General features: G+C 42.7%; 1 protein-coding gene across 19 annotated transcripts in view; it reads left to right on the top strand.

Moving 5' to 3' along the window:
• The window catches only part of BLTP1 (bridge-like lipid transfer protein family member 1), a 454,074-nt gene that overhangs the window by 79,919 nt on the left and 350,696 nt on the right, over positions 1 to 23,459 (top strand). For all 19 annotated transcript variants that reach the window (XM_077476843.1, XM_077476844.1, XM_077476848.1 and 16 more), the window contains exons 6-7: positions 13,393 to 13,579; positions 19,093 to 19,168. In XM_077476843.1, coding sequence (XP_077332969.1) covers positions 13,393 to 13,579; positions 19,093 to 19,168 — 263 coding nt within the window. The remainder of the gene's footprint in view (positions 1 to 13,392; positions 13,580 to 19,092; positions 19,169 to 23,459) is intronic.

Raw genomic sequence — 23,459 nt, forward strand, 5'->3', positions numbered from 1 at the left:
ATACCATAGAGGAAGCCACTGCTGTCCAAAAAAAACATTGCTGCACGTTTACAGTTTGCACAAGAGCACCTGGATGTTCCACAGCAGTACTGGCAAAATATTCTGTGGACAGATGAAACCAAAGTTGAGTTGTTTGGAAGAAACACACAACACTATGGAGAAAAAGAGGCACAGCACACCGACATCAAAACCCCATGCTAACTGTGACGTATGGTGGTGGGGGCAGAATGGTTTGGGCCTGGGCATCAGGGCATGGACGGATTGCTATCATCGAAGGAAAAATGAATTCCCAAGTTTATCAAGACATTTTGCAGGAGAACTTAAGGTCATCTGTCCACCAGCTGAAGCTCAACAGAAGATGAGTGTTACAACAGGACAACGACCCAAAGCATAGAAGTAAATTAACAACAGAATGGCTTAAACAGAAAAAAATGCGCCTTCTGGAGTGGCCCAGTCAGAGTCCTGGCCTCAACCCGATAGAGATGCTGTGGCATGACCTCATGAAAGTGATTCACACTTGACATCCCAAGAATATTGCTTAACTGAAACGGTTATTTAAAGAGGAATGGTCAAGAATTACTCCTGACCATTGTGCATGTCTGATCTGCAAATACAGGAAACGTTTGGTTGAAGTTCATAGTTTCATAGTTAGGTTGAATAAAGACACCAGTCCATCCTGTTCAACCTGAGTGAGTGTCTACAATTGTTCCTATCCCTGTACATTCCACACTCATGTCTGTCCCTACCCTCAAGGAGCCCACAATCCAGGGTCCCCATTCCTATACTAGGGCCAATTTTGGACAGAAGCCAATTAACCTACCTGCATGTCTTTGGATTGTGAGAGGAAACCGGAGTACCCATAGGAAACCCAAGCAGGCACAGGGAGAACATGCAAACTCCAGGCAGGTAGTGTCGTGGTTGAGATTCTTACTGCTAGGTGAGAGTGCTAACCACTACACCACTGTGCTGCCCTAAGTTATTGCTGCCAAAGGAGGTTCAACCAGTTATTAAATCCAATGGTTCACATACTTTTTCCACCTGCATTGTTAATGTTTACATGGTGTGTTCAATAAAAACATGGTAACATTTAATTCTTTGTGTATTATTAGTTTAAGCAGACTGTGATTGTCTATTGCGTTCACATACTTTTTTTTTTGCAACTGTATATACTGTATACAGTGAGTGTTTGGCTGGGTGTATGTATATTTATGTAAGTAATCTCTTCTTTTTTCATTCCCTATGGGACATAGGAGAAGTATTCTGGAAACTTGAAACACTGGTTTGTTTGCCAGTGCCAATCTCCTTAGGCCAGTCCAGTATAACCCTTCACTGTGCATTCAAGTCTGTTTTTTAATAGTGTCCTTAGGGGAACAACTTCACTTTGCTTTGAGAGAAGTAAACTATTTTCATATTTACATAGTTGGTTGAATAAAGACACCAATCCCTTCAGTTTAACGTACGTGTGTGTGTGTACAACTACAATTTTTCCTATCCATGTACACATCATTCAAAAAACTTTCAGATCTCTCTACAGCTCATTGACACCAACAACTGTGGAGGGAACTTTCACATCCTTGCCTCTCTAACACAGTTTGAGATTGAACCGATTCTCATCCAACTTCATTGTGGGATTGCGTGCCTTTTTTTTTTTTTTTTTTTTTTTTAGAAACCTTTACTCTGTTTTGTTTTTTGTTTTTTTCCTGAAATGTTTTCCTATTAACATAATTCTTCACCAGCTGCAAAGCTACTGAGCTTATTTTTTTACTACTCTACTTTTTGCATTTGCTGCTGCTTTACTTTGCCCTGGGGGGCTGTACCTTGACCCCCCCACCAGCAAGAAGATGTAGTGCCGGCCTGAAATGTTGCTCTCTGGGCACTGGTGTCAGCATTAGGCACTCACCTAGGTGATGCAACATGTAGAGCTAGCCATAGGGTGTTCTACAGGTCCAGGACCATGCCCTTTTAGGAAGTATGCCCGCTGGGGATATGTTCTTCAGTGAAGACCAAGCTGCCCATTAACATCCTGGAGCTCAGAGAAATAAGGAAGTCTCTCCAACACTGGACCCACAAAGGACATCCAATCTTGGTGCAATCAGACAATGTCACGGTTGAGACGTACATCAACTATTGAGGGGGCACTAGGAGCATATGGCCAGATCATCTCATAGACAGAGACTTAGTCTCTTTGGTCCACATTCCAGGAGTGGACAACTGGAAAGCGGATTACATTAATCACATTTATAGACTACTACAGTGATGATCCCTATGCTTTCCCCAAAGGTCCAGACATGCTGTCTCAGGGCCCTCTAATATGTCCTGCTTCTCAGTTGCTAACTTTAATGGCATGGCTGTTGAAGCCATGGTCTTAAGAGACAGAGTCTCTGAGTCTGTCATTTCTACCTTGCTAAAGACAAGAAAATCCACTACCAGAAAGATGTTTTATCAAATCTTTCTTTGCCTGGTGTAAACACAGAGATGCCAGAGATTACCCTGTGCCTCTCATTATGGCCATCCTATAATAATTACTTCATCATCTTTATCTACTTTATCAGAAATTGGACTTAATCGCTCTGAAAGGATAGATTTCAGCTCCCCCTTGACAAAACCTTGACTCAGGGCGCATCTTGGATCTGGCCTTACAGCACCCTGTGCTTCTTTGGGAGCTAAACTTGGTTCTTGCTATACCACAAAAAACACTTCAAACCTGGGATTTCTACTTCGGTTTTGGGTTTTTGGTTGCTATCATATCTGTCAGACGTATCCATGAGTTAGTAACTTTCTTTTGTAGGGGGGCGGTTCCTCATTCTTCACAATGACAAGGTTGCCCTATGTCTAAGGCCCTCCTTACTAATGTTTTATCAATTTTTAACCTCAGCATAGACATAATGCTTTCATCCTTTGCCCTGCTCCAGCTATCTTGTAAAAGGCCATGCCTTGGGATTCTGTTTCTGTATTAGCGGATCCTTCAGTCCTCCAGCAGCTGGAAATCCTACCCATGGCCCTGGGTTATTGTGTCAACGGACTAGCTGATACCATTCAATTAGTTTTAACTGTGTTAATCTAGGAATGAATCCCTCTATGCTCTGATTTGTCAGTGATGTTGCTTGTCATTGTCTTTATTTTTTTTAAATAATATATAGTCATATTTTGTTTTGCTCTGTAATGCTGAGTGGTTGGATTTGTTTAATATTGATTGCTGTGAAAAGACCAACAGTTTTGAGATTAAAAACAAGTAAATAAATACACTACATATCCAGTTAAGATTGAATCTTGATACAGGAATGAGGATTTGTTTAATATTGTTCCTCTCATTCATTCTGAATTACACAACAGCAACTGTAAATCCCCAGTGTGAAGTGTTTACTTAGTGTGATTGTCTGTGGTTTTGACCTCCGTCATGGTCATGAGAAAAATTTGTCAGGGAAAAGAACAAAATAGCTTGAGAGTAATCCTGTTATTTAGAGTACAGAGTTTTGTAAAGGATTTATTCTTATGCAGATGATGATGCACGTCCTTCATATTGTACAACAATTGCTATGTGACTCCAAGTATGCAGACAGTAGCCAATAATTCGGTATTTTATAGATGCATATTGATGTATATTAATATGTCTTCATAGACATTTGCTGTAGTCACTCAAAGCATCAGTAATATTGTAATATGGGAGTGTGGCTTCTAGAAACCTGTTTCTAGCATTCCTTGGGATAAAAGTAAATGCGATTACCGGTCTTATCTTGGAGTTTTACAGAGTTCTCTGTGAAATTGCTTTGTCTCAAACAAGCTTCATTGCTCAATTAAACCCAATACTTTTGTATAAATATTTGTAGTTTGTAAATTAGGTGGGTTGCCAATTACTGATTTCATTTTTAGGGCCGGTTCACACTGCGACGCGAGGCGAGGCGACACGGCTCGCCTCGCCTCGCTCCCGCAAGTCGCCTCCATTCTGTACTATGGAACCGTTCTGAGAGGAGCGACTCGAGTCGCTCCGACTCAGAAAAAAGGTTCCTGTACTACTTTGGGGCGACTTCGGGGGCGACTTGCATTGACTTCTATACAGAAGTCCTCTGCAAGTCGCCGCTGAGGTCCGTGCAGGTCGCGGCGAGGCAAGTCGGAGACGCCTCGCCGCGCATCGCTGTGTGAACCGGCCCTAACGCTACCAAAAACCCCAGTGTAATCTTAGGCAAGTGATCTATGGGTGGCTGCTCAGACTTGAAAGGAGTCTAACGACTGACTTCTGTCCAATGGAATTTTTGGAAAATGTTTCTTGATCAGCAGCTGACAGTGTATTCTGACAGTGCAGAGCCTCCGCTGTCAGAAGTGAGGGTTTCCCTATCCATCCTGATTGTGTGGGTAGAGGAATCCTTTTTTTGTTTTACCTTATCCTTTGGCTAGGCTTAGCTGTCTCTTAGAACTACAGTTGGGGAAAATGGAAAAATAACACTGGACCCATAAGGTTTTTTCTTCTTCTTGGTATTATTACCTTAACCACCTCAATACTGCCATACGTATATATACGGCCTCATATTAAGGTAGATACACCAGGATCATGGTTGCAGGTACAACCATGATTTGGGTACCGTTCTTTGCAGCCAGGGATTACCTATCTGGTAAAAGTGATTTGAGTGGCTATATAGCTGCTTGATTACTTTTACAGGCGCTGCCTGCCACCACCCACCTCCTTTACCTGGCTCTCCAATCCAGTCCAATTCTGATGCAGCCCCAACAGTGCCCATCAGTGCCGCCTCATCAGCGCACATCATTGAAGGAGAAAAATTACTTGTGTACAAAATTTTATAACAGAAACTAAGAAAAACTTTTTTTTTTTTTTTTTCAAAATGTTCTGTCTTTGTTCGTTTAGCAAAAAATAAAAAAACACAGTGGTGATTAAATACCACCAAAAGAAAGCTCTATCTGCCTCAAAATATTTATACAGTTTTTGTTTGGGTACAGTGTTGCATGACTGCGCCATTATCATTCAAAGTGCGAGAGCACTGAAAGCTTAACATTGGCCTGGGCAGGTAGGGGGTGAAAGTGCTCAGAAAGCAAGTGGTTAATCAGTGTTTGCTTGAACACAGTGTGAATGGACTGAGTTGCTGAAAAGGCATGTGCTCATAATCTCACTAAAAGGAATAACATTAATAGTCCAGTTTTCTTCTAGTTACATTGTAAAGCCCTGAGCAGTTAGCTGCTCTTTAGATTGTCCCACTGACCTTTATTGGAATAAAGTTCCATCTGGACCTCTGTGGTATTTAATTTCCATTTCTGACACAATACACCTCCAAGAAGAAACACACAATAGATGTACTGTAGGGTATATCATATATAGTATCTAACAAACCATTATTTTATTATTCTAAATAATATGATGGTTTGCAGATTTTGGAAATTTGATAGAGAAATCAAACTTTTAATTCCATCTTTTGACAAAAAAAAAAATGCTAAATTTCATACGGAAGTATACAAAATTTGGTATATGGGTATTAATACATCTTTTGCACACTTCTCAAACCTTGAGGCTGATGAAGGGGAAACTCCATTCTCCAAATTGCATTCCTAGGGTCCTTTTTTACTTTCAGTAATTTATAAGGAAAGAGAGAGTGGCTTGTAATTATCCTCCCCTATCTGTTTACTGGTATTTCAGTGTGTCAGCCACATGCTCAGCCTCCCTGCACCCCTGCGATGGCTGCCCAGGCTGTACACCTGTAACGTCGCACAGCCATGAGGACATAACTTACCTATATGTGCGCCCTCCATCCCTACACTTGTGAGTGCATTATCTTTAGTGTGTGTTTATGTGCCATTTGATTAAAGATGTTACTGCGCTATATGGCTTCTTTGTGCCCAGTTCTGTTCTTTTTTTTGTTAGCTCTGTATCGCCTTCTCCAGGTCAAGGAAAAACTACGGCACCACTGCAATTTATTTAAAAATGCATGGATTTTTCCTCTGTGTTCAATTGAGTCAATTGCCATTCCATTCCCTTAAAGTGGAAGTAAACCCTTCTATCGTTTTCAGTGAAGGAAGCTGCCATCTTGGCCTCGAATGATTCTTCAATTCCCATAATGCTGCACATGTGATCAGTTATGAAACCAGCCATTGGATGGCTTGAAAGTTTGGTTGAGAGCACAACCAATGTGAAAGTTTGCATTTCCGGCATGCCAGGAATGTAAGTGTTTTTTAAAACTGGGTTTACTACCGCTTTAAGTCTATCAAAACTACCATTTTAGAATTTGAAGGACTTTGCCGTTTTGACAGCAAGCAGCATTCAACGTTGCTTTATCAAATTTCCATGTGTATGGAAACATTTGTGCAAAGCATCCAGGAGCACAAAATGCATGATTGTGCCGATTGCCATTTGCACACTCTTGAGTATTAGTCTTATGCCGCGTACACACGGTCGGAGAATCCGTCGGAATGCGTCTTATCGGACCGTGTCGTCAGATAATCCGACTGTGTGTGGTATGCATCGGACTGATTCCGTCCGAATCTCCGTCGGACCCAATTTTCTAACATGTTGGAAATATTTCCCGACCAACTGGGCCGGTCGGACGTAATCCGATCATGTGTAAAGAATTTTGATCGGACCAAGTGCCACGCATGCTCAGATCAAATTCCTGCATCAAAGCTATTGGCTACTAGCCTGAATGTAGTCCCATCGTAAGGAAATTACATCATCACGTTCTGAAAGATCGTATTTTTCGACAACTTAGTCCGGCCGTGTGTATGCAACAGTTTCGGACACAATCTGTCAGACTAAATCTGACGGACAAAATCCGACGGATTTGGTTGGCAGAATCTCCGACCGTGTGTACAGGGGCTTAGAATTATTCTTCAGTATAAAACGCAAAAGAGTTTAATCTGTGGTCTGTATAAAGAAATGCCTAGACATGAAAGGGTATGCCACATAAGGATGATTACATTTTCGAGTGCATCATTTGTATATGCCAGCTCAGAACCTACTATTTGACTCAAAGCATTCTGTTTTATGTTATTAAATTCTAAATATTGCAAGTTAAATGTAACCTGTCAGATTTGTCTTACATAATTTAGGATTACACTTTTAATGAGGCCTAATAGCTACCCAGGAGAATCAAATCTAAGAGAAAAAAACTCAATCATCTCCTTGTTGGTGATAGTTTGACAGGGTCCCGAGTGGGCCCTGGTCTGCTTTAATTTTCCATGTATAATTGATCAGAGTCTCTTGGAACTGATACTCCTAATTAATAGCCTAACTTTCTGTTTTTTTCTTTTAAGCGTTTTACTTTTCTTTTGTACTGTGTTTTGGCATGTGTATCATGTAGTACAATTGTAAATAATGTTAAGTATTTTCTGCTTCTCTTTCTAAAGAATTATTTATCAGACTTAGATATATAAAAGTATCTAATTCTTATAAATAGTGTTGCTCATTTTTGTTCGTTTTGTAGGCAATTTGACCAGTCGGGCTGAAAATCTGCAAAAACACCAAATCTAAATCTGAAAAATATTGAAGTGACTGAATTTTGGTGGACTGTACAGACTGCATTGCCACCACTAAATGGCAGATTCCAGGCTGCAGTCCTCTAAATTTAAAGCTGAGAAACCTGGTGGTTGATGGGTTATTAATTGATACAGTATACATTACCTAGCTCAGAGGTGTCCACACTTTTTTCAAATAGCGCTAGAATTGATGAAGTGAACATGCGTGATGGCCGACCATTTTGCCTGACATCCTTTGAACCATTAAAATTAAATGCAAATTAACTAATGCATTGGCCAACAAGAATTCTCTTGCCTTTGTGGCTAAGTGTGGTGAAGAGTCTAAGTATGAGCTCGGATGCGTTATTTCGATAATCCATATTTATCTGCGTATAACACGCACAGGCATATAACCTGCACCTTCACTTTAAGAGGGAAGTTTCAGGAAAAACTTAAATTTTAAATAAAGAACTTTGAAACAAAATATAGGTCAGTGCCCATCAATGCAGCCAAATCAGTGCCCATCTGCAGCCTCATCATTGCCATGAATGCAGCCTCACCAGTGCCGTGAATGCAGCCTCACCTGTGCCGTGAATGCAGCCTCACCTGTGCCGTGAATGTAGCCTCACCATTGCCATGAATGCAGCCTCACCATTGAGATGAATGCAGCCTCTGAATGTAGCCTCACCATTGAGATGAATTCAGCCTCAGAAGTGTCATGAATGCAGCCTCACTAGGTTACAGTTGTCAACGATTTTCATTATCGATTAGTTGGTCCGCACCTTCCTCCCTGCCGGTCCATTAGAATTCTGTGTATCCTTCTGTGTCCTACGCAAGCGCCACGTCCGCGAGCACGCAGCTACGCCTGCTCGCATTCTACACCCAGTTGATGTCCCGCCAGCAATGCGCCTGCGCTGCTTTCGGCTCCTCCTCCCCCCTCTACCCAGCAGCCTTCCGATAGACCCGCCGCAGAGCGCAGGCACGGTAAGCCCTCGCCGGGCTGCTTTCCAGTGCTGCCATGACTGGAGGTTGTGCTCTGCACATGCGTGCATCCATCTCCTGGCTTCGGGGTGCCCTTCACGCTATTTGGAAGGGTCAGCCGAGTCATGTGTGGCGGGTCCGAACTGAGACTCCGCCCCACACCACCTGGCACACCGAGGAGGAGCCACTGTCACCATGAAGGGGTGAGAGAACCCGAGATACCGGAGGGGGGGGGGGGAGCACTGAGAGGAGGTGGGGCAGTGATACCATGTGAAAGGGGAGGAATGTGTTATCTATACTGGGGGGGGGGGAACCTGTGTGTGTGCATATATCATATATATTCTCCCCTTTCAGTTTTTTTTTGACCTATACAAATATATTTTATACATAAACAATATTTATAATTCTTTTTTTTTTTGTATGACTAAAGCAGGGAATCTGACATTCACCATACTTTCTTTGTGGGTAATTCTCCCTGCCCCATGTGTGTCGCATGGAGAAATAGTACCCCATCATTGGTGTTTTATTCTGCAGTTTGAGTGTAATACACATTTTAAACATGGAAAAATGACATATTACTTTTTTTTTTTTTTATGATTTTATCGGATTAATCGAAAAATAATCGCCGATTAATCGATTATGAAAATAATCGTTAGTTGCAGCCCTAATTGACACTTACCATTGTTACACTAAGATGCTGCACTTTGTTTTATTTGAAATCTATAAGGTCATTCGTTGCTTTCCTCCATTGAGGCGACTTTCTGCCTTTTTGGATATCGAGGATGCATACTTGCATCTTTCCAACACATCAGTGCTATCTCCATTTTGTGGTGGGTTTGCCACACTACAAGTTCTTTGCACTTTCCTTAGGTCTGTACACTGTACTTCGCATCTTGACCAAGGTGCAGGCTCCTTCACTTGCTCTGCTTCATTCATAGGGCATATTCAAGTGGGATATATCTATAGCCTTCTGAAGAAGACATAAGCCTTATCTGACAATGCTCATCAAACTGTTCAGAGGCTGCAATGGTTTGGTTGGTTCCTGAATCTTCAGAAATCTGCACTGGATCTGAACCACCGCTTACAGTTTTTCTTCCACTGTACAAAACTCCTGACTCTATGCTTCTAGGTTCCGACTCTAAAGTTCAAGATCCAATCAACTGTTTGCATACAAGTTCTGGACCGTATGGTTCTTTCTTTTGAGGCCATTATGTATATTCAATTCTACTTCAGAGCACTGGAACTCAACGTTCTGGCCGAGTAGGACATAAAGACGCACAAATACAGCCCTAGAGTAAGGAAAATTTTCCTTTTGTCGCTCTGAAAGATTCTTACAATGAATGCCAGCCTGACGGGCAGAGTAGTCCTGGAACCCTTTCGGTGCAGGGCATGTGATCATCAGAGAAAGCTTGTCTTCCATTCAACATACTGGAGCTCAGAGTGATCTGGTTATTTATTTAGGGCTGAACCTCCAAATTGCAGGGAAGCTGAGTTCAGCCAAGGCTGAGGCTGAACTTCATGTTCTAACCCTGTCAATCATCCACATTTTAAGTGTGAAGAGTGGCCTCTTCACTCAGATGTGTTTCAAGACCTCTGTTACAAGTGTGTACCTCCTGGCTTGCACATTCAACTACAAACTGAGCAGAATTGTCTCCAGGTGCAGGGACCCTCTAAATATAGCAATTGGATGCCCTAGTGACTCAGTGGGATCAGCAAACTCCTTCCTTGTCTGCTTCATAGAATCAACACAGAGGGCATCCTGATACTATTCATCACACCGAAATTGCTCAGTTGGATGTGGTACTCGAACCTTATAAGATTCACCACGGCACTTCCAGATCATCTGGATCTTCAATTCAAAGGACTGGTGTACCACCCTGCTTCATGATCACTGACTTTTAACTGCGTGGCTGTTAAAGGCCAGGTCCTAAATTATAGGGCACATCTCATTCTGTTATTCCTACATTTCTAATAGCTAGTAAATGCACCTCTCACAAGCTCTACGCTTGCATGTAAAATTTGTACTTTACACGGTACAAGGCAAGAAAATTAAATCCTAGGAGGCATCCTGGCATTCCTCTAGCCTGGTCTGGATCAACATTCGGCTTTGAGTACCACAAAAGCAAGATCTCTGCTTTTGCAATATTTTTTATTTTTCCTCCAAAGATTGCTTGCCTCTTTTTCCCTCGTGCAAGCCCTTTGTACAAAGTGTAACTCGCATACTGTAGTTCCACCCGTATGTCCACCTGTGACTCCATTGGACTTCAACCTAGTTCTGTCAGCCCTTCAAAAACACCTTTTCAACAAACTGGAGAAATTCCTTTGTCTGCTCTAACTCACAGGGCAGCCTTTCTTTTGCCATTATCTGTGCAAGGGGAGTTTCTGAGTAGATTGCCTTGTCTCATAACCACTTCAGCCCCGGACCATTTTGCTGGTCAAAGACCAGACCACTTTTTGCGATTCGGCACTGCGTCGCTTTAACTGACAATTGCGCGGTCATGCGACATGGCTCCCAAACAAAATTGACGTTCTTTTTTTCCCCACAAATAGAGCTTTCTTTTGGTGGTATTTGATCACCCCTGCGGTTTTTAATTTTTGCGCTATGAACAAAAATAGAGCGTCAATTTTGAAAAAAACACATTATTTTTTACTTTTTGTTATAATAAATATCCCCCAAAAATATATAAAAAACATTTTTTTCCCTCAGTTTAGGCCGATACGTATTCTTCTACATATTTTTGGTAAAAAAAATCGCAATAAGCGATTATTGATTGGTTTGCGCAAAAGTTATAGCGTTTACAAAATAGGGGATAGTGTTATGGCATTTTTATTAATAATTTTTTTTTTTTTTACTAGTAATGGCGGCGAACAGCGGATTTTATTGTGACTGCGACATTATGGTGGACACATCAGACATTTTTGACACATTTTTGGGACCATTGTCATTTATACAGCAATCACTGCTATATAAATGCAGTGATTCCTGTGTAAATGACACTGGCAATGAAGGGGTTAACCAGTGGGTGGCGGTGTAGGGGTTAAGTGTTCCTAGGGGTGTGTTACTTACTGTTGGGGGCTGGGCTTTAATTTAGTGAACACTGATCTCTGCTCCAATCACATGGAGCAGAGATCAGCGTCACTTGTTGGTAGGCAGAACGGGGAGATGCTGTTTAAAACGGCATTTCCTCGTTAAGCCGCCCCGTGAGACGATCGCAGGTATGCCCGAGGCGATCGAGTCCGCGGGACCCGTGACCGGACTCACGGGGTTCCTGACCAGCACGTGAGCGCATCACCGCTGGCGCGCTCGCGATGGCAGGGCGGCAAATTTAAAGGGACGTACAGGTACGCCCATTTGCCTGCCCTTGCCATTCTGCCGACGTACATTGGCGTGCGCTGGTCGGGAACCGGTTAAGGAACGTTTTCTGGTGCTACACAGGGACAAGGTTGTCTTAAGGGCTAGATTGGTTTTTCCCTTTTACCTTGACCAGGACATTGGGCTTCTATATCTCTGTCCTGTGCCGGTACATCCCATGGAGATATTCCTCTATTGTTTTATATGTGGTACAACTGTTTGAGTTTATCTCTCAGCTATGGCTTCCTCGTAATGGACTGACTCTTTTTTGCCTTTCCCAAGCGTCCCTTTAACTGACGTCATGCCTTTCTTTCTACTATTCCTAAATGTCTTAGGCAGCTCAATATTAAAGCCTATAGGCTTAAGCACAATGTTCTTACTTTTCCTGTAAAGGCACACTACACTAGAAAAGTTAATCCCCCTTGGACCTTTAGGCATCAAACACCCGTTGGCTGCTTCCTTTTCTTCTGTTCACATTGACTAGGTTCTACCAAGTGAATGTTCAGGCCTTTTTTTGACACCAGCTTCCGACATAAGGTCCTTAAAGAAGCTCTTTGCGCTGCATGCTACCCCAGTTCTACACTGTTGTTTTGGAAGGATTATTGGTGTTTGTTTGCTGTGATGCCCACCGCTCAGTTGTACTGTTTCTGGACAGCCCTCTCGTCTCCTAATGAATGATAAAGAAAACAATATTTTTGTATTTCCGTAAACTTTTTTACTTGGATTCCATTAAAGAACAAAAGTCCCACACCCTGTCTTTATTATCCACTCCTCCTACTACTATTCCACAAAAATAAAGTATTGTATGGGGGGCGGGGGCTGTGGGGGAGCTGCACACACAAGGTTTTTTAACCCTTCATGCACAGAAAGCATTAAGGTGCAAAACCTTCAGCCTTTACTATCACTTTAAGTATTTTGGGGCACACATTAACATTTAGTTCTTCAAGTAAATTGTATAAAATTGGATTGAAGTGGCTCAACGTGAAGTGGAAATCGCCAATTTTACCTAGGGACTATATTGTTAGCCAATTGCATTGTTAAGGTAATGTCATATACATTTAGGCATTATGCTGGACACGCACACATTTGTATATAAGTTAAGTTGAAATCTCTTAGTTCAGTATTTGACCTATACGTTGAAAATTACAGTGTATGTGAATATATATATATATATATATATATATATATATATATATATATATATATATATATATACTGTATAGATAGATCTTTATATATGTAAAATTCGCTCTTTACATGAATTGGTAAGGCATAAGTAAGCATTAATCTTTTAACAATAAAATATACCATATAATTGCCATGAATATAAACTTCTTCCTTATGTCACCTAAACCTAAGAATCATTGATAACATGGCCCATAGGGTTCCAATGAGCATTGTGGGTTTTATATGAAGGGTTTATTGTTTTTCGCCTTACAAACCCTGTCTGGTAGGCTTGTAGTAGGTTAGAGGAACAGTAAAGCCTCATCAGTAAAGAGAGCCATATGTTTTGAACATACCTGTATGCCACGTGTAAGGTGTACCTTTACAAACTATATACAAAAAATATGGTTTTAAAATATAATGTTCTTGTTTTGTCTTTCTAGATCCCAAAGCAGAAACCAGGCTGTACATAACCGTAAATGATTTTGAGTTCCATGTGTACAATCGCTCTGATCTTTATGGACACCTGCAGGAAGTTTTTGGTTTAGACCCAACAATATTCCCTCCCCGGAAAGAAGATGATAAGGTCCGAGAAAATGGAAAAGAAAAGGTGCATGCTGGACTTGCGAGGTATTAAGGTTTCTTCAAGTACTGGTTGTTTACAGGAGTAATTTGCATTTAAAATGGTTCTAAAGGCTGGACATTTTCTACCTTAATGGATTCCCTGCATTAGGGTAAAAAAATGTCCCAGCATTTGTATCGCCCCCCCGCCCCCCCCCCCCCTTGCCCTCCTGAATAATTATCTGAGGCAGATCTTGATTCAGCGCTATGCCATCTGCATCAGCCCTCTCCTTTTTTTTCTGCTCACAGAGGTAGAAGCAGGAGCCATTGGCTGTTGTCAACCAAATCCAGAGAGTGATGGGCAGGGCTGAGCCATGCTGTATGTGTCAATAGATGCACACTGCTCGGCTCAGGAGCAAGTCCGCAGGTGTGCTCCCATAGCAAGTGGCTTTCAATGGTGGCGCACCGAGAACTGTTCTGGTTAGCACAGGACTCCTCTTTCACGTCATGGGGACTTATCAAGCCAGAGTGGCAGGTAGTGTTCCTGTTCTCATTTCTAACTCCTCCCACTCCCAGTATTGCTTTTGTTTTTTTCTAGTGCCCACAGGTGATAGACCTGTCTTTCCGCTGAGGGAACCTTTTCTGTTTTGATGCACAAATTTCTAGTTAAACTACCTTTCCCTGCCTAGCCTTGGTGCTTTATAGCAGTTGTAGTTTTACGGGTCTCCTGGCAGTGTAGGCTGCTCTGCCTCTCTCTCTGTTGCAGAGAGATCATTGGTCACCATCTGTGCACCCGAGCACAGATGGGGATCACAAGGCAGCTTACCATGTGATGCCCTATTCCACACTGCAGCTGCATCTCTCTTGTTCCCACCATGGGTATAGGGCAGGGATCTGTGAGAGCCGCTGAGAGGAAAGCTATTTTTGTAAACACAGAAGGCTTCTGTATTTACAAGGGACATTGGGGAGCGGAGAGTGAGAGCCAGAAGTGACAGAACTGAGTTCTATTTGATAAAAAGGGTGAGAGGGCCACATGAAATGGGTTCAGCCCACGGGCCTTGTGTTTGTCACATGGAATCAAGGGGATTTCCTGGTTTCTGTGGACATCAAAGATGCCTACCTCCACATCTGTATATTTCTGCTCCAATCAGCTGTACCTACTCATTGTGGTTGAGAAGCAGCATTTTTAGTTTGTGGCTCTGCTGACAGCCCCACCTATGATCATTAGGGTGATGGCTCAGGTTTTGGCTTCTTGGTAAGCCAAGGAATCGCCATTCTATGGCCAGTGTGCCGCAGACAGTGCTGCAGGAGTGCGGCTGGGTCCTCAATCAAAGTCAATTCTGGAGCCATCATCATGGCTGGAATATCCGGGCCTCATCCTTATTATGGCCTTGGCATAAGTTTTTCTTTGCCAGAAAAAGCTTCAGACCCTTTGCTCCAAGGTACAGGAATTAAGTTCCCTGGAACACACTTCCATTCACTTCTGCATGAGTGTGCTGGGTTTGATAGTACTCTCCTTCGTGGCAGTCCCATACAAGCAGTTTCTTTCAAGATTGTGAGAAACATTACATCCTTGCAGTGTGTGAGAAAAGGATTCTGTCCTTGGGTCGCCCCATGTCTCTGCACACCAAAGCCAGGTTAGCTATAGAATGGTGGCTATGCCAGTGCTGCTGTTTGGGAAATCCTCTGTTCTCCCTGTAGTGTGGAAAGTACTGTAGAGAAGTCTTGGACTCTCTTAGTCCAGGAGACATGGTCATCAGAAGAAGCTTGGATGCCAGTAAACTTCCTTGAGCTGAGGGTAATTTGGCTTGCCTTTTAGAATTGGACCGCCCTGCTCTACTACCAGTCAGCGTCCAATCCGACAATGCCATGGCTTTGTTGTACATAATCACCAAGGCTATACCAGAAATCAGGCCACTCTTTGAGAAGCGGGGGTCATGCTAACCATTTTGCAAAACTCAATGATGCAGTCCTGTTACAGTGTTTTACCAACTTTGTCTCCGATGGGGGATGCCAGATGTACAAATAGGGGAGATTTAGTAAAACTGATGCACACAAATTCTGGTGCAGCTAGTCATTGTAACCATACAGGTTTTTATTGTCAAAGCTTACTTGAGCAAGCTAAAGTTAGAAGCTGATTTGTTACTATGCACAGCTGCACCAGATTCTGTGTGCATCAGTTTTAGTAAATCGCCCCTGTAATGTTGTCCAGACTCCAGCACAAACGGAACAAGTTCGGGTCCAGGTCCAGGGATCCTCAGACCTTCTGAGTTGATGCCCTTGCTACTCGGCCAAATCAGTTCAACCTGATTTATTTGTTCTCCTTCTCAAGCCTTTGCCCCATCTGCTTTGTAGGATAGTGAGTGATGACATTCTGGTGATTCTCATTGTACTGAGTAGGCCCAGGAAGGCAAGTCTTGACCATAGTCAGACTCCTAGGGAACACTAACTAGGCCCTACAGGGTGACCTGGGCCTTCTTTCTCATTGCCCCACTTTCCATCCTGCTTCATGGTCTCTGGCTTTAACAGCTTGGCTGTTGAATCCAAGTCCTGAGGGACAGGGGTCTTGTAGACTCAGTGATTCCCACTTTGTTAAAGGCCAGAAAGTCTACTTCACGTAGGGTTTACTACAGCATGTGAAAAACCTATTTTGCTTGGTGCAAAAAGGGAAAGCTTCATTCCAGCAAATACTGTGGCATGGAGTTATCCTTCCTTCAATCAGGATTGGACAGTCTTGAAGACAATAAAAGTTTAGGGTTCTGCCTTGGCTGTGTTCTTTTTAGAGACTGTTTCTCCCTCCCTGTTTCCTGGAAAGACATGCTGTCTTTATAGCCACATTTGCTCTTGGATTAGGCTAATAATTACTCAGGCATATGACTGTAATGCCACCAGATGTTGATTGTCACCTACCATGTTGCCTCCCGTCAGAGGCAGCTTGTTTCTTGCCACCAGTTGCAGATTGTCACTTTCCAGGTCACCTGCCACCAGATGCAGATTGTCACCTCGCCTACCACCAGATGCGGATTGTCACCTGCCACGTCGCCTGCCACTGGATGAGGAATGTCACTTGCCACACTGACTGCCACCAGATGCAGATTGTCACTTGCCACGTCACCTGCCACCAGATGCGCATTGTCACCTGCCACCAGATGCGGATTGTCACCTGCCACCAGATGCGGATTGCCACCTGCCACATTGCCTGCCACCAGATAAGGAATGTCACTTGCCATGTCACCTGTCACCAGATGCGGATTGTCACCTGCCACGTCACCTGTCACCAGATGAGAAATGTCACTTACCATGTCGCCTGCCACCAGATGCAGATTGTCACTTGCCACGCTGCCTGCCACCAGATGCAGATTGTCACTTACCACGCTGCCTGCCACCAGATGCAGATTGTCACTTGCCATACTGCCTGCCACTAGATACAGATTGTCACGTGCCACACTGCCTGCCACTAGATGCAGATTCACTTGCCGCATTGCCTGCCACCAGATGAGGACTGTAACTTGTCACGCTGCCTGCCACCAGATGCAGATTGTCACTTGCTGCGCTACCTGCCAGTGCCACCAGATTAGGAATGTCACTTGTCACGTCACCTGCCAGTGCCACTGGATGTGGATTGTCACTGTATTGGTGGCAGCATGCGTTCATTTAGCACAGAGGCAAGCCTCTGTGCAGTGGTCGTTTCTGAGCGAGGGCAGGAGAGAGGTGATGTGGGGCAGGCGGTGAAAGATAATGTCATCTCTCTGCTTCATGCCGCAGCTCCGACATTGAAGAGCTGAAGCTCTGTGAGGGCAGAAGAGGGGTAATGTGGGGTGGGCGGAGAGAGAGTTTATGTAATCTCTGCTCGCCAGCCGCCTCTCTGATCTACCTGGCTCTCTCATCCGCCCGCCTGTCAGGGCTTATAGTGTAGTATTTATTTTCAACAAAATATTAAAAGTTTAAAACACACATAGTAGTCCACAATTTAAAGTGCTATGACACATACTGCTGGGTCACACCACTTACATATGATGCCGCCAGACTACAAGAAGTAGATGACTTATATCTGGTGCCACCACCCTGAAAACAGAATGGTTTGTGGACCTAAGGCATGTAAGATAAAGCTCAACGGCCATTTCGCGCCACGCGCATCATCAGGAGCATTGCCAATAATGCTTCTACCAGTAATGCTCCTGATGATGTGTGTAAAAGTATGACAATAGTAAAGTAATTAAAGTAGAACTATGACGCATTAAAAAAACAGCGCTGTAGCATCCAATTTTTAACTGCATCTACCCCTACAATTTTTTCATAGCCCCCCTGCAAAGTCCCACAAATACATGTTGAGTTTGCAGGTGAAATCCACTTTAATGAATCCTCCTGTGATGGGGTGCAACGATTCTTTGTTCCTGAATTCAGAGTTGCTGCACTCACATATAGGTAGTGTCCACTCACACTACACTGGGATGAAAAAGTGTTTCAGATCAAGTGTTTTCTTGATCTTAAAATAATATAATAAAAATATTGCCAAAAAATAAAATGTTGCAGGGAGCATAGCTATCAGCATTGTCACTGCTGATTCACAAGCCTTCAGCTTGTCACAACACCTGACCACACCTAGTCCTGCCCACTGCTTTTGGCACTTGTTTAGACTGCATATCAGGGACCTTTAGCTTTACTGATAGTCAAAAGTTCACTTTCTGGGCCTTATTTGTGTTGCCCTAGTGTAGTAAGTAAAGCAATTAAAAAATAGTGGAACTATGTGAAACCAGGGCTCAAAATTTCAAGTCCTGAGCTACTAGCCATGCCTTAAGAATTACTCGCCACCAGTTACCCCACCCAACCCCTACCCTGCCCTGTCCCTAAACTCAAATTAAATTACAACGTAATTATAAAGTGGCCTGTGTAAACTGTCGGCGCTATATAAATCCTGTATAATAATAATAATAATAAATAACCCCCAGCATTGGTGTCAGTGGACACTATAATAACCTCCAAAACCAGTATCCGAGGCTGTAGTAATATCCCTTAGCATTGATGTCAGCGGATGCATTAAAAACCCCCAGCACTGGTGCCAGGCGCCACAATAACCCCCAACGCAGGTATCAGAGGACACATAAATAACCCCTAGCATTGATGTTAGTGGACATCATAATAACCCCCAATACTGGTATCAGAGGATGCATTGGTAACTCTCAGCATTGAAGTCAGTGGACGCATTAATAACCGCTAGCACAGGTGTCAGTATTAATATCCCTTTCTCCTACATTGGTGGTTAGTGGCATTGAAATGTAACCCCTCCCATGACCCCCAATGACTGTAAAAATGTCACTGGCAGTGAAGGGGTTAACACTAGTGGGCAATGAAGGGGTTAATTGTGTCCTAGTTTGTGTTCTAACGGAAGGGGGATGGGGACTGTGCAGGGAAGATAACAGATTTTTAGAAAGCACATACACAGGGGCTCCTTACATTATTAACCACATAGGATGGAAGGAGGCAGCAAAGTGGCTTAACAACCACTTTAACTTACTGTAACTTTAAAGGATAGCCGGTATATTTGTCAATGCTTTGTCCCTAATTTTCCTTGTTCTTGCCAGTGCTAAAACGGAACCTCAAGATGCATCCTCATCATGGAGATCTCTCATACCAGTGATTAAAGTGAATATCAGCACAGTAAGTAATACATAATTGTATGAAGATGGTTTTCCCTTTATGAATATAATTCAATAGAGACGGTTCACACATGTCTGGGGCAGCCACGGTCCGGATTGAAAAAGCGCCCTGTGTGTGTTTCGGTCTGGTTCAGGCGCAAATTCGGACAATTATTTGGACCTGAACCAGTGAACAGACATGCACTGTACCCCAGGCACGAACCTGTTTTTGCACATATGTGTCACTTTTCGTAACGTAATATTGCAAAAAAATTGTACCCACAGTTTACTGATTACAATTGTAATGCTCTGCAGGCTTCTAAGAAAAAAATAAAATAAATGTACTTTTTTTTTTGACCTGCAAAAATGTGTGCATTTTTATTTTTTATTTTTTTACGTGAACTTATCCTTTAAGCTTTGTTAGAGCAGCATTTAGAGTCTTTAGAAAAGTAAATGTATTATACTAGACCAATTCCAAAAAAGTGGGGACGCTGTGTAAAATCTACATAAAGACGTAATGAAATGATTTGTAAATCTCATAAAACCTTATTTATTCAAAATAGAAAACATATCAGATATTTAAACAGAAAATGTAACATTTTAACTCCTTTCCTCTAAAGCACCTACCTTAAAAAGCTGCTGGTTTTGTTTTACATGCAGTGGAAAGGGCCCTCCCATCTCCCGCTGCCTTCCCCTGTCTTATCAAGGACTAGAAAGTATTTTGGAATTTCCGGTTTCGGTCTAATATAAACAGATAAACAAACTGATCTTGGTGTGATCAGTTGTTTTAGGGGAAGAGGAGAGATCTGGAATCTACTTAACCCCAGATGTCTCAGTAAAGAGGACCTGTCACTTCCCATACTATTACAAGGGATGTTTTTCATCCTTTAAGACAGCAATGAAGTTTATAAAAAAATTAAAAATTAAAGAGATAGCGTAAAAAAAAGTAAATAAAACAAAACCATTTAAAAAAATGCCAGGCACGCATATGTAAACAGTGTTTAGCACTACATATGTGAAGTATCGCAGCAAACATTATAGCCATAATTATAGCAATAATTCTAGCACCAGACCTAAACTGGTAAACTGTAAAGGTTTAGAAAGCTTTGCCTATGGAGATTTTTAAGTACCGTAGTTTGGTACTGCTCCACAAGCATGTATGCAGTTTTAAGCGTGGGATGTTAGGTTTCCATTTACTCAGTGTAACGTCATCTTTCATATTTTACCAAACAATTGGGTATTATATTGTGTTTTTGTGCATTAAAATTCACAAAGAATTTTGTTTGAAAAACTGCTGCGCAACTAACGCGTGACTAAAATTGCAACAACCACTGTTTATTCTCCAAGACCTCTGCTTAAAAAAAAAAAAAATAATAATAATGTATGGGGATTCTTTAATTTTCTAGCACAAAATGTAGATTTATAGATGTTGGCGAGAAGTGTCAGAATAGGCCTGGTGATTGAAATTGATGGCATTAACACGTCTCAAAAAAAGTTGTAGTCATGTTTACCACTCCCCTCTTCTTTTAACAACACTCTGGGGGTTATTTATGAAAGGTAAATCCACTTTGCACTGCAAGTGCATTTAGAAATGCAGTTGCTCTAAATCTGAGGGGTAGATCTGAAATGAGGGGAAGCTCCACTGATTTTATCATCCAATCATGTACAAGCTAAAATGCTGTTTTTTATTTTCCTTGCATGTCCCCCTCAGATCTAAAGCAACTGCACTTTCAACTGCACTTTCAAGTGCACTGGCAGTGCAAAGTGGATTTGCCTTTAGTAAATAAACCCCTCTGTAAACATCTGGGAACTGAGAAGACCAGTTACTGGAGTTTTAGAAGACGAATGTTGTCCAATTTTGCCTCATATAGGATTCCAATTGCTGAACAGTCCTGGGTCGTCTTTGTCATATTTTTGATTTCAAGATGGGCCAAATAGGTTCAATTGTTGAAAGGTCTGGACTGAAAACGGCTCAGTTAAAGAGGAGTGCCACCTGAAAAAAAAAATTAAAAGTCAGCAGCTACAAATACTGCAGCTTCTGACTTTTAATAAATGGACACTTACCTGTTCCAGGGTGCAGCGAAGTCCGCAGCAGATGACGAGCAATCGCTCGTCTCTTGGCAGCCCCCGCTGCCATCCTCTGTCAGGGAACCGGGAAGTGAAGCTTTGCGGCTTCACTGCCTGGGTTCCCTACTGCGCATGCGCGAGTTGCGCTGCGCATCCTCACTGGTCAACTTTGTGTCCTGGGTACTGTGTGTGTCCCAAAACACAATGGGGGGGGGGGGGGCGGGGCATCTGCGGCTAGCTATTCCCGGAAGTGGGTGCAGATACCTGGATTATACAGAAAGGTGCCAATTGTGGCACCAGAGGGGGAGAGGGTTCCGATGAGCGTCCAGGTGGAGGTCCGCTTTAAGCAACCAGACTGTGAAGACATGCTGTTGTCATAGATGCAGGATGCAGTATGCAGTTTAGCATTGTCCTGCTGAAATATGTAAGGCCTTCCCTGAAAAAGACGTCATCTGAATGAGAGAATAAGCTGCTCTAAAACCTGGATAATATCGTTCAGCATTAATGGTGCCTCTTCAGATGTACAAGCTGCACAGTCTATACACGCTAATGCACCCCCCATACCATGAGAGATGCAACCTTTTTTGAACTGAGTGCCGATAAACCCAATGGTGGTTCTCCTCTTTAGTACTGGAGGACGCAGCGCCCATGTTTGCAAAAAAGAATGTCTGTTTGATTAGTCTGACCACAGAGTCTGAGCACTTTAAATAAGCTTTGGCCCAGAGAAGAAGGTAGCATTTTTGGATCATGTTTAGATATGGCTTCTACTTTGCACGGTAGAGCTTTATTTTGCATTTTTGGATTGCAATGCAAACTGTGCTCACCGACAGTGATTTTTGGAAGTATTCTTAAGCCCGTGCAGTGATGTCCATCACAGAATTATGCCTGTTTTTAATGCAGTGCCATCTGAGGGCCTGAAGATTACATGTCCAATATTGCATTTTGACCTTGTGCCTTGCCAACAGAGATTTCTCCAGATTTTCTGACTTTTTTGATGATATTATGTACTTTAGATGATATATTTAAAGTGGTTGTAAACCCTCACATATACCCCGTGAAGTGAATAGCCTCAGATGATACACAGAAGTGAAACAAATAGGGATGCACCGAATGGGTTTTTTGGTGCCGAAAACCGATACCGAAAATAAAGCTTCCTTGATCCCGAAAATGGATACCGAAACAGCAGCGATACCGAAATTGACTGTTTTTTTAAAATATTTTTATACAGGAGATGGTCAGAGACTGGGGACATTCTACAGGAGATGGTCAGGGACTGGGGACATGCTACAGGAGATGGTCAGAGACTGGGGACATGCTACAGGAGATGGTCAGAGACTGGGGACATGCTACAGGAGATGGTCAGAGACTGGGGACATGCTACAGGAGATGGTCAGAGACTGGGGACATGCTACAGGAGATGGTCAGAGACTGGGGACATGCTACAGGAGATGGTCAGAGACTGGGGACGTGCTACAGGAGATGGTCGGAGACTGGGCACGTGCTACAGTAGATGGTCAGAGACTGGGGACATGCTACAGGAGATGGTCAGAGACTGGGGACATGCTACAGGAGATCGTCAGAGACTGGGGACATGCTACAGGATATGGTCAGAGTCTGGGGACATGGTACAGGAGATGGTCAGAGACTGCAGAAATGGTACAGGAGATGGTCAGAGACTGCAGACATGGTACAGGAGATGGTCAGAGACTGCAGACATGGTACAGGAGATGGTCAAAGACTAGGGGCATGCTACAGGCGATGGTCAGAGACTGCAGACATGGTACAGGAGATGGTCAGAGACTGCAGACATGCTACAGGAGATCAATGCAGCCTCACTAGTGCCCAGCAGCTTACCAGTGCCCATCATGTAGCCTACCTGTGCCTCACCAGTGCATATAAACATACACATATAAACATACACATATAAAAACACACATATAATACACACACATAACACACACATATAAACATGCACACACAAACATACACATACACACAAACATACACACATATAACACACACATACATATAACACACACATACATATAAACATTCACAGATATAATACACACACATATAACACACACACACACACACACACACACACACATATATAACACACAATTATAAACATGCACACACAAACATGCACACATATAACACACACATGCACACAAACATATATATATATATATATATATATATATATATATATATATATATATATATATATATATATATATATA

This window comes from Lithobates pipiens, unplaced genomic scaffold (assembly GCF_037356315.1).
Source record: "Lithobates pipiens isolate NorthernLeopardFrog02 unplaced genomic scaffold, aLitPip1_a1.2 Scaffold_13, whole genome shotgun sequence".
NCBI lineage: Eukaryota > Metazoa > Chordata > Amphibia > Anura > Ranidae > Lithobates > Lithobates pipiens.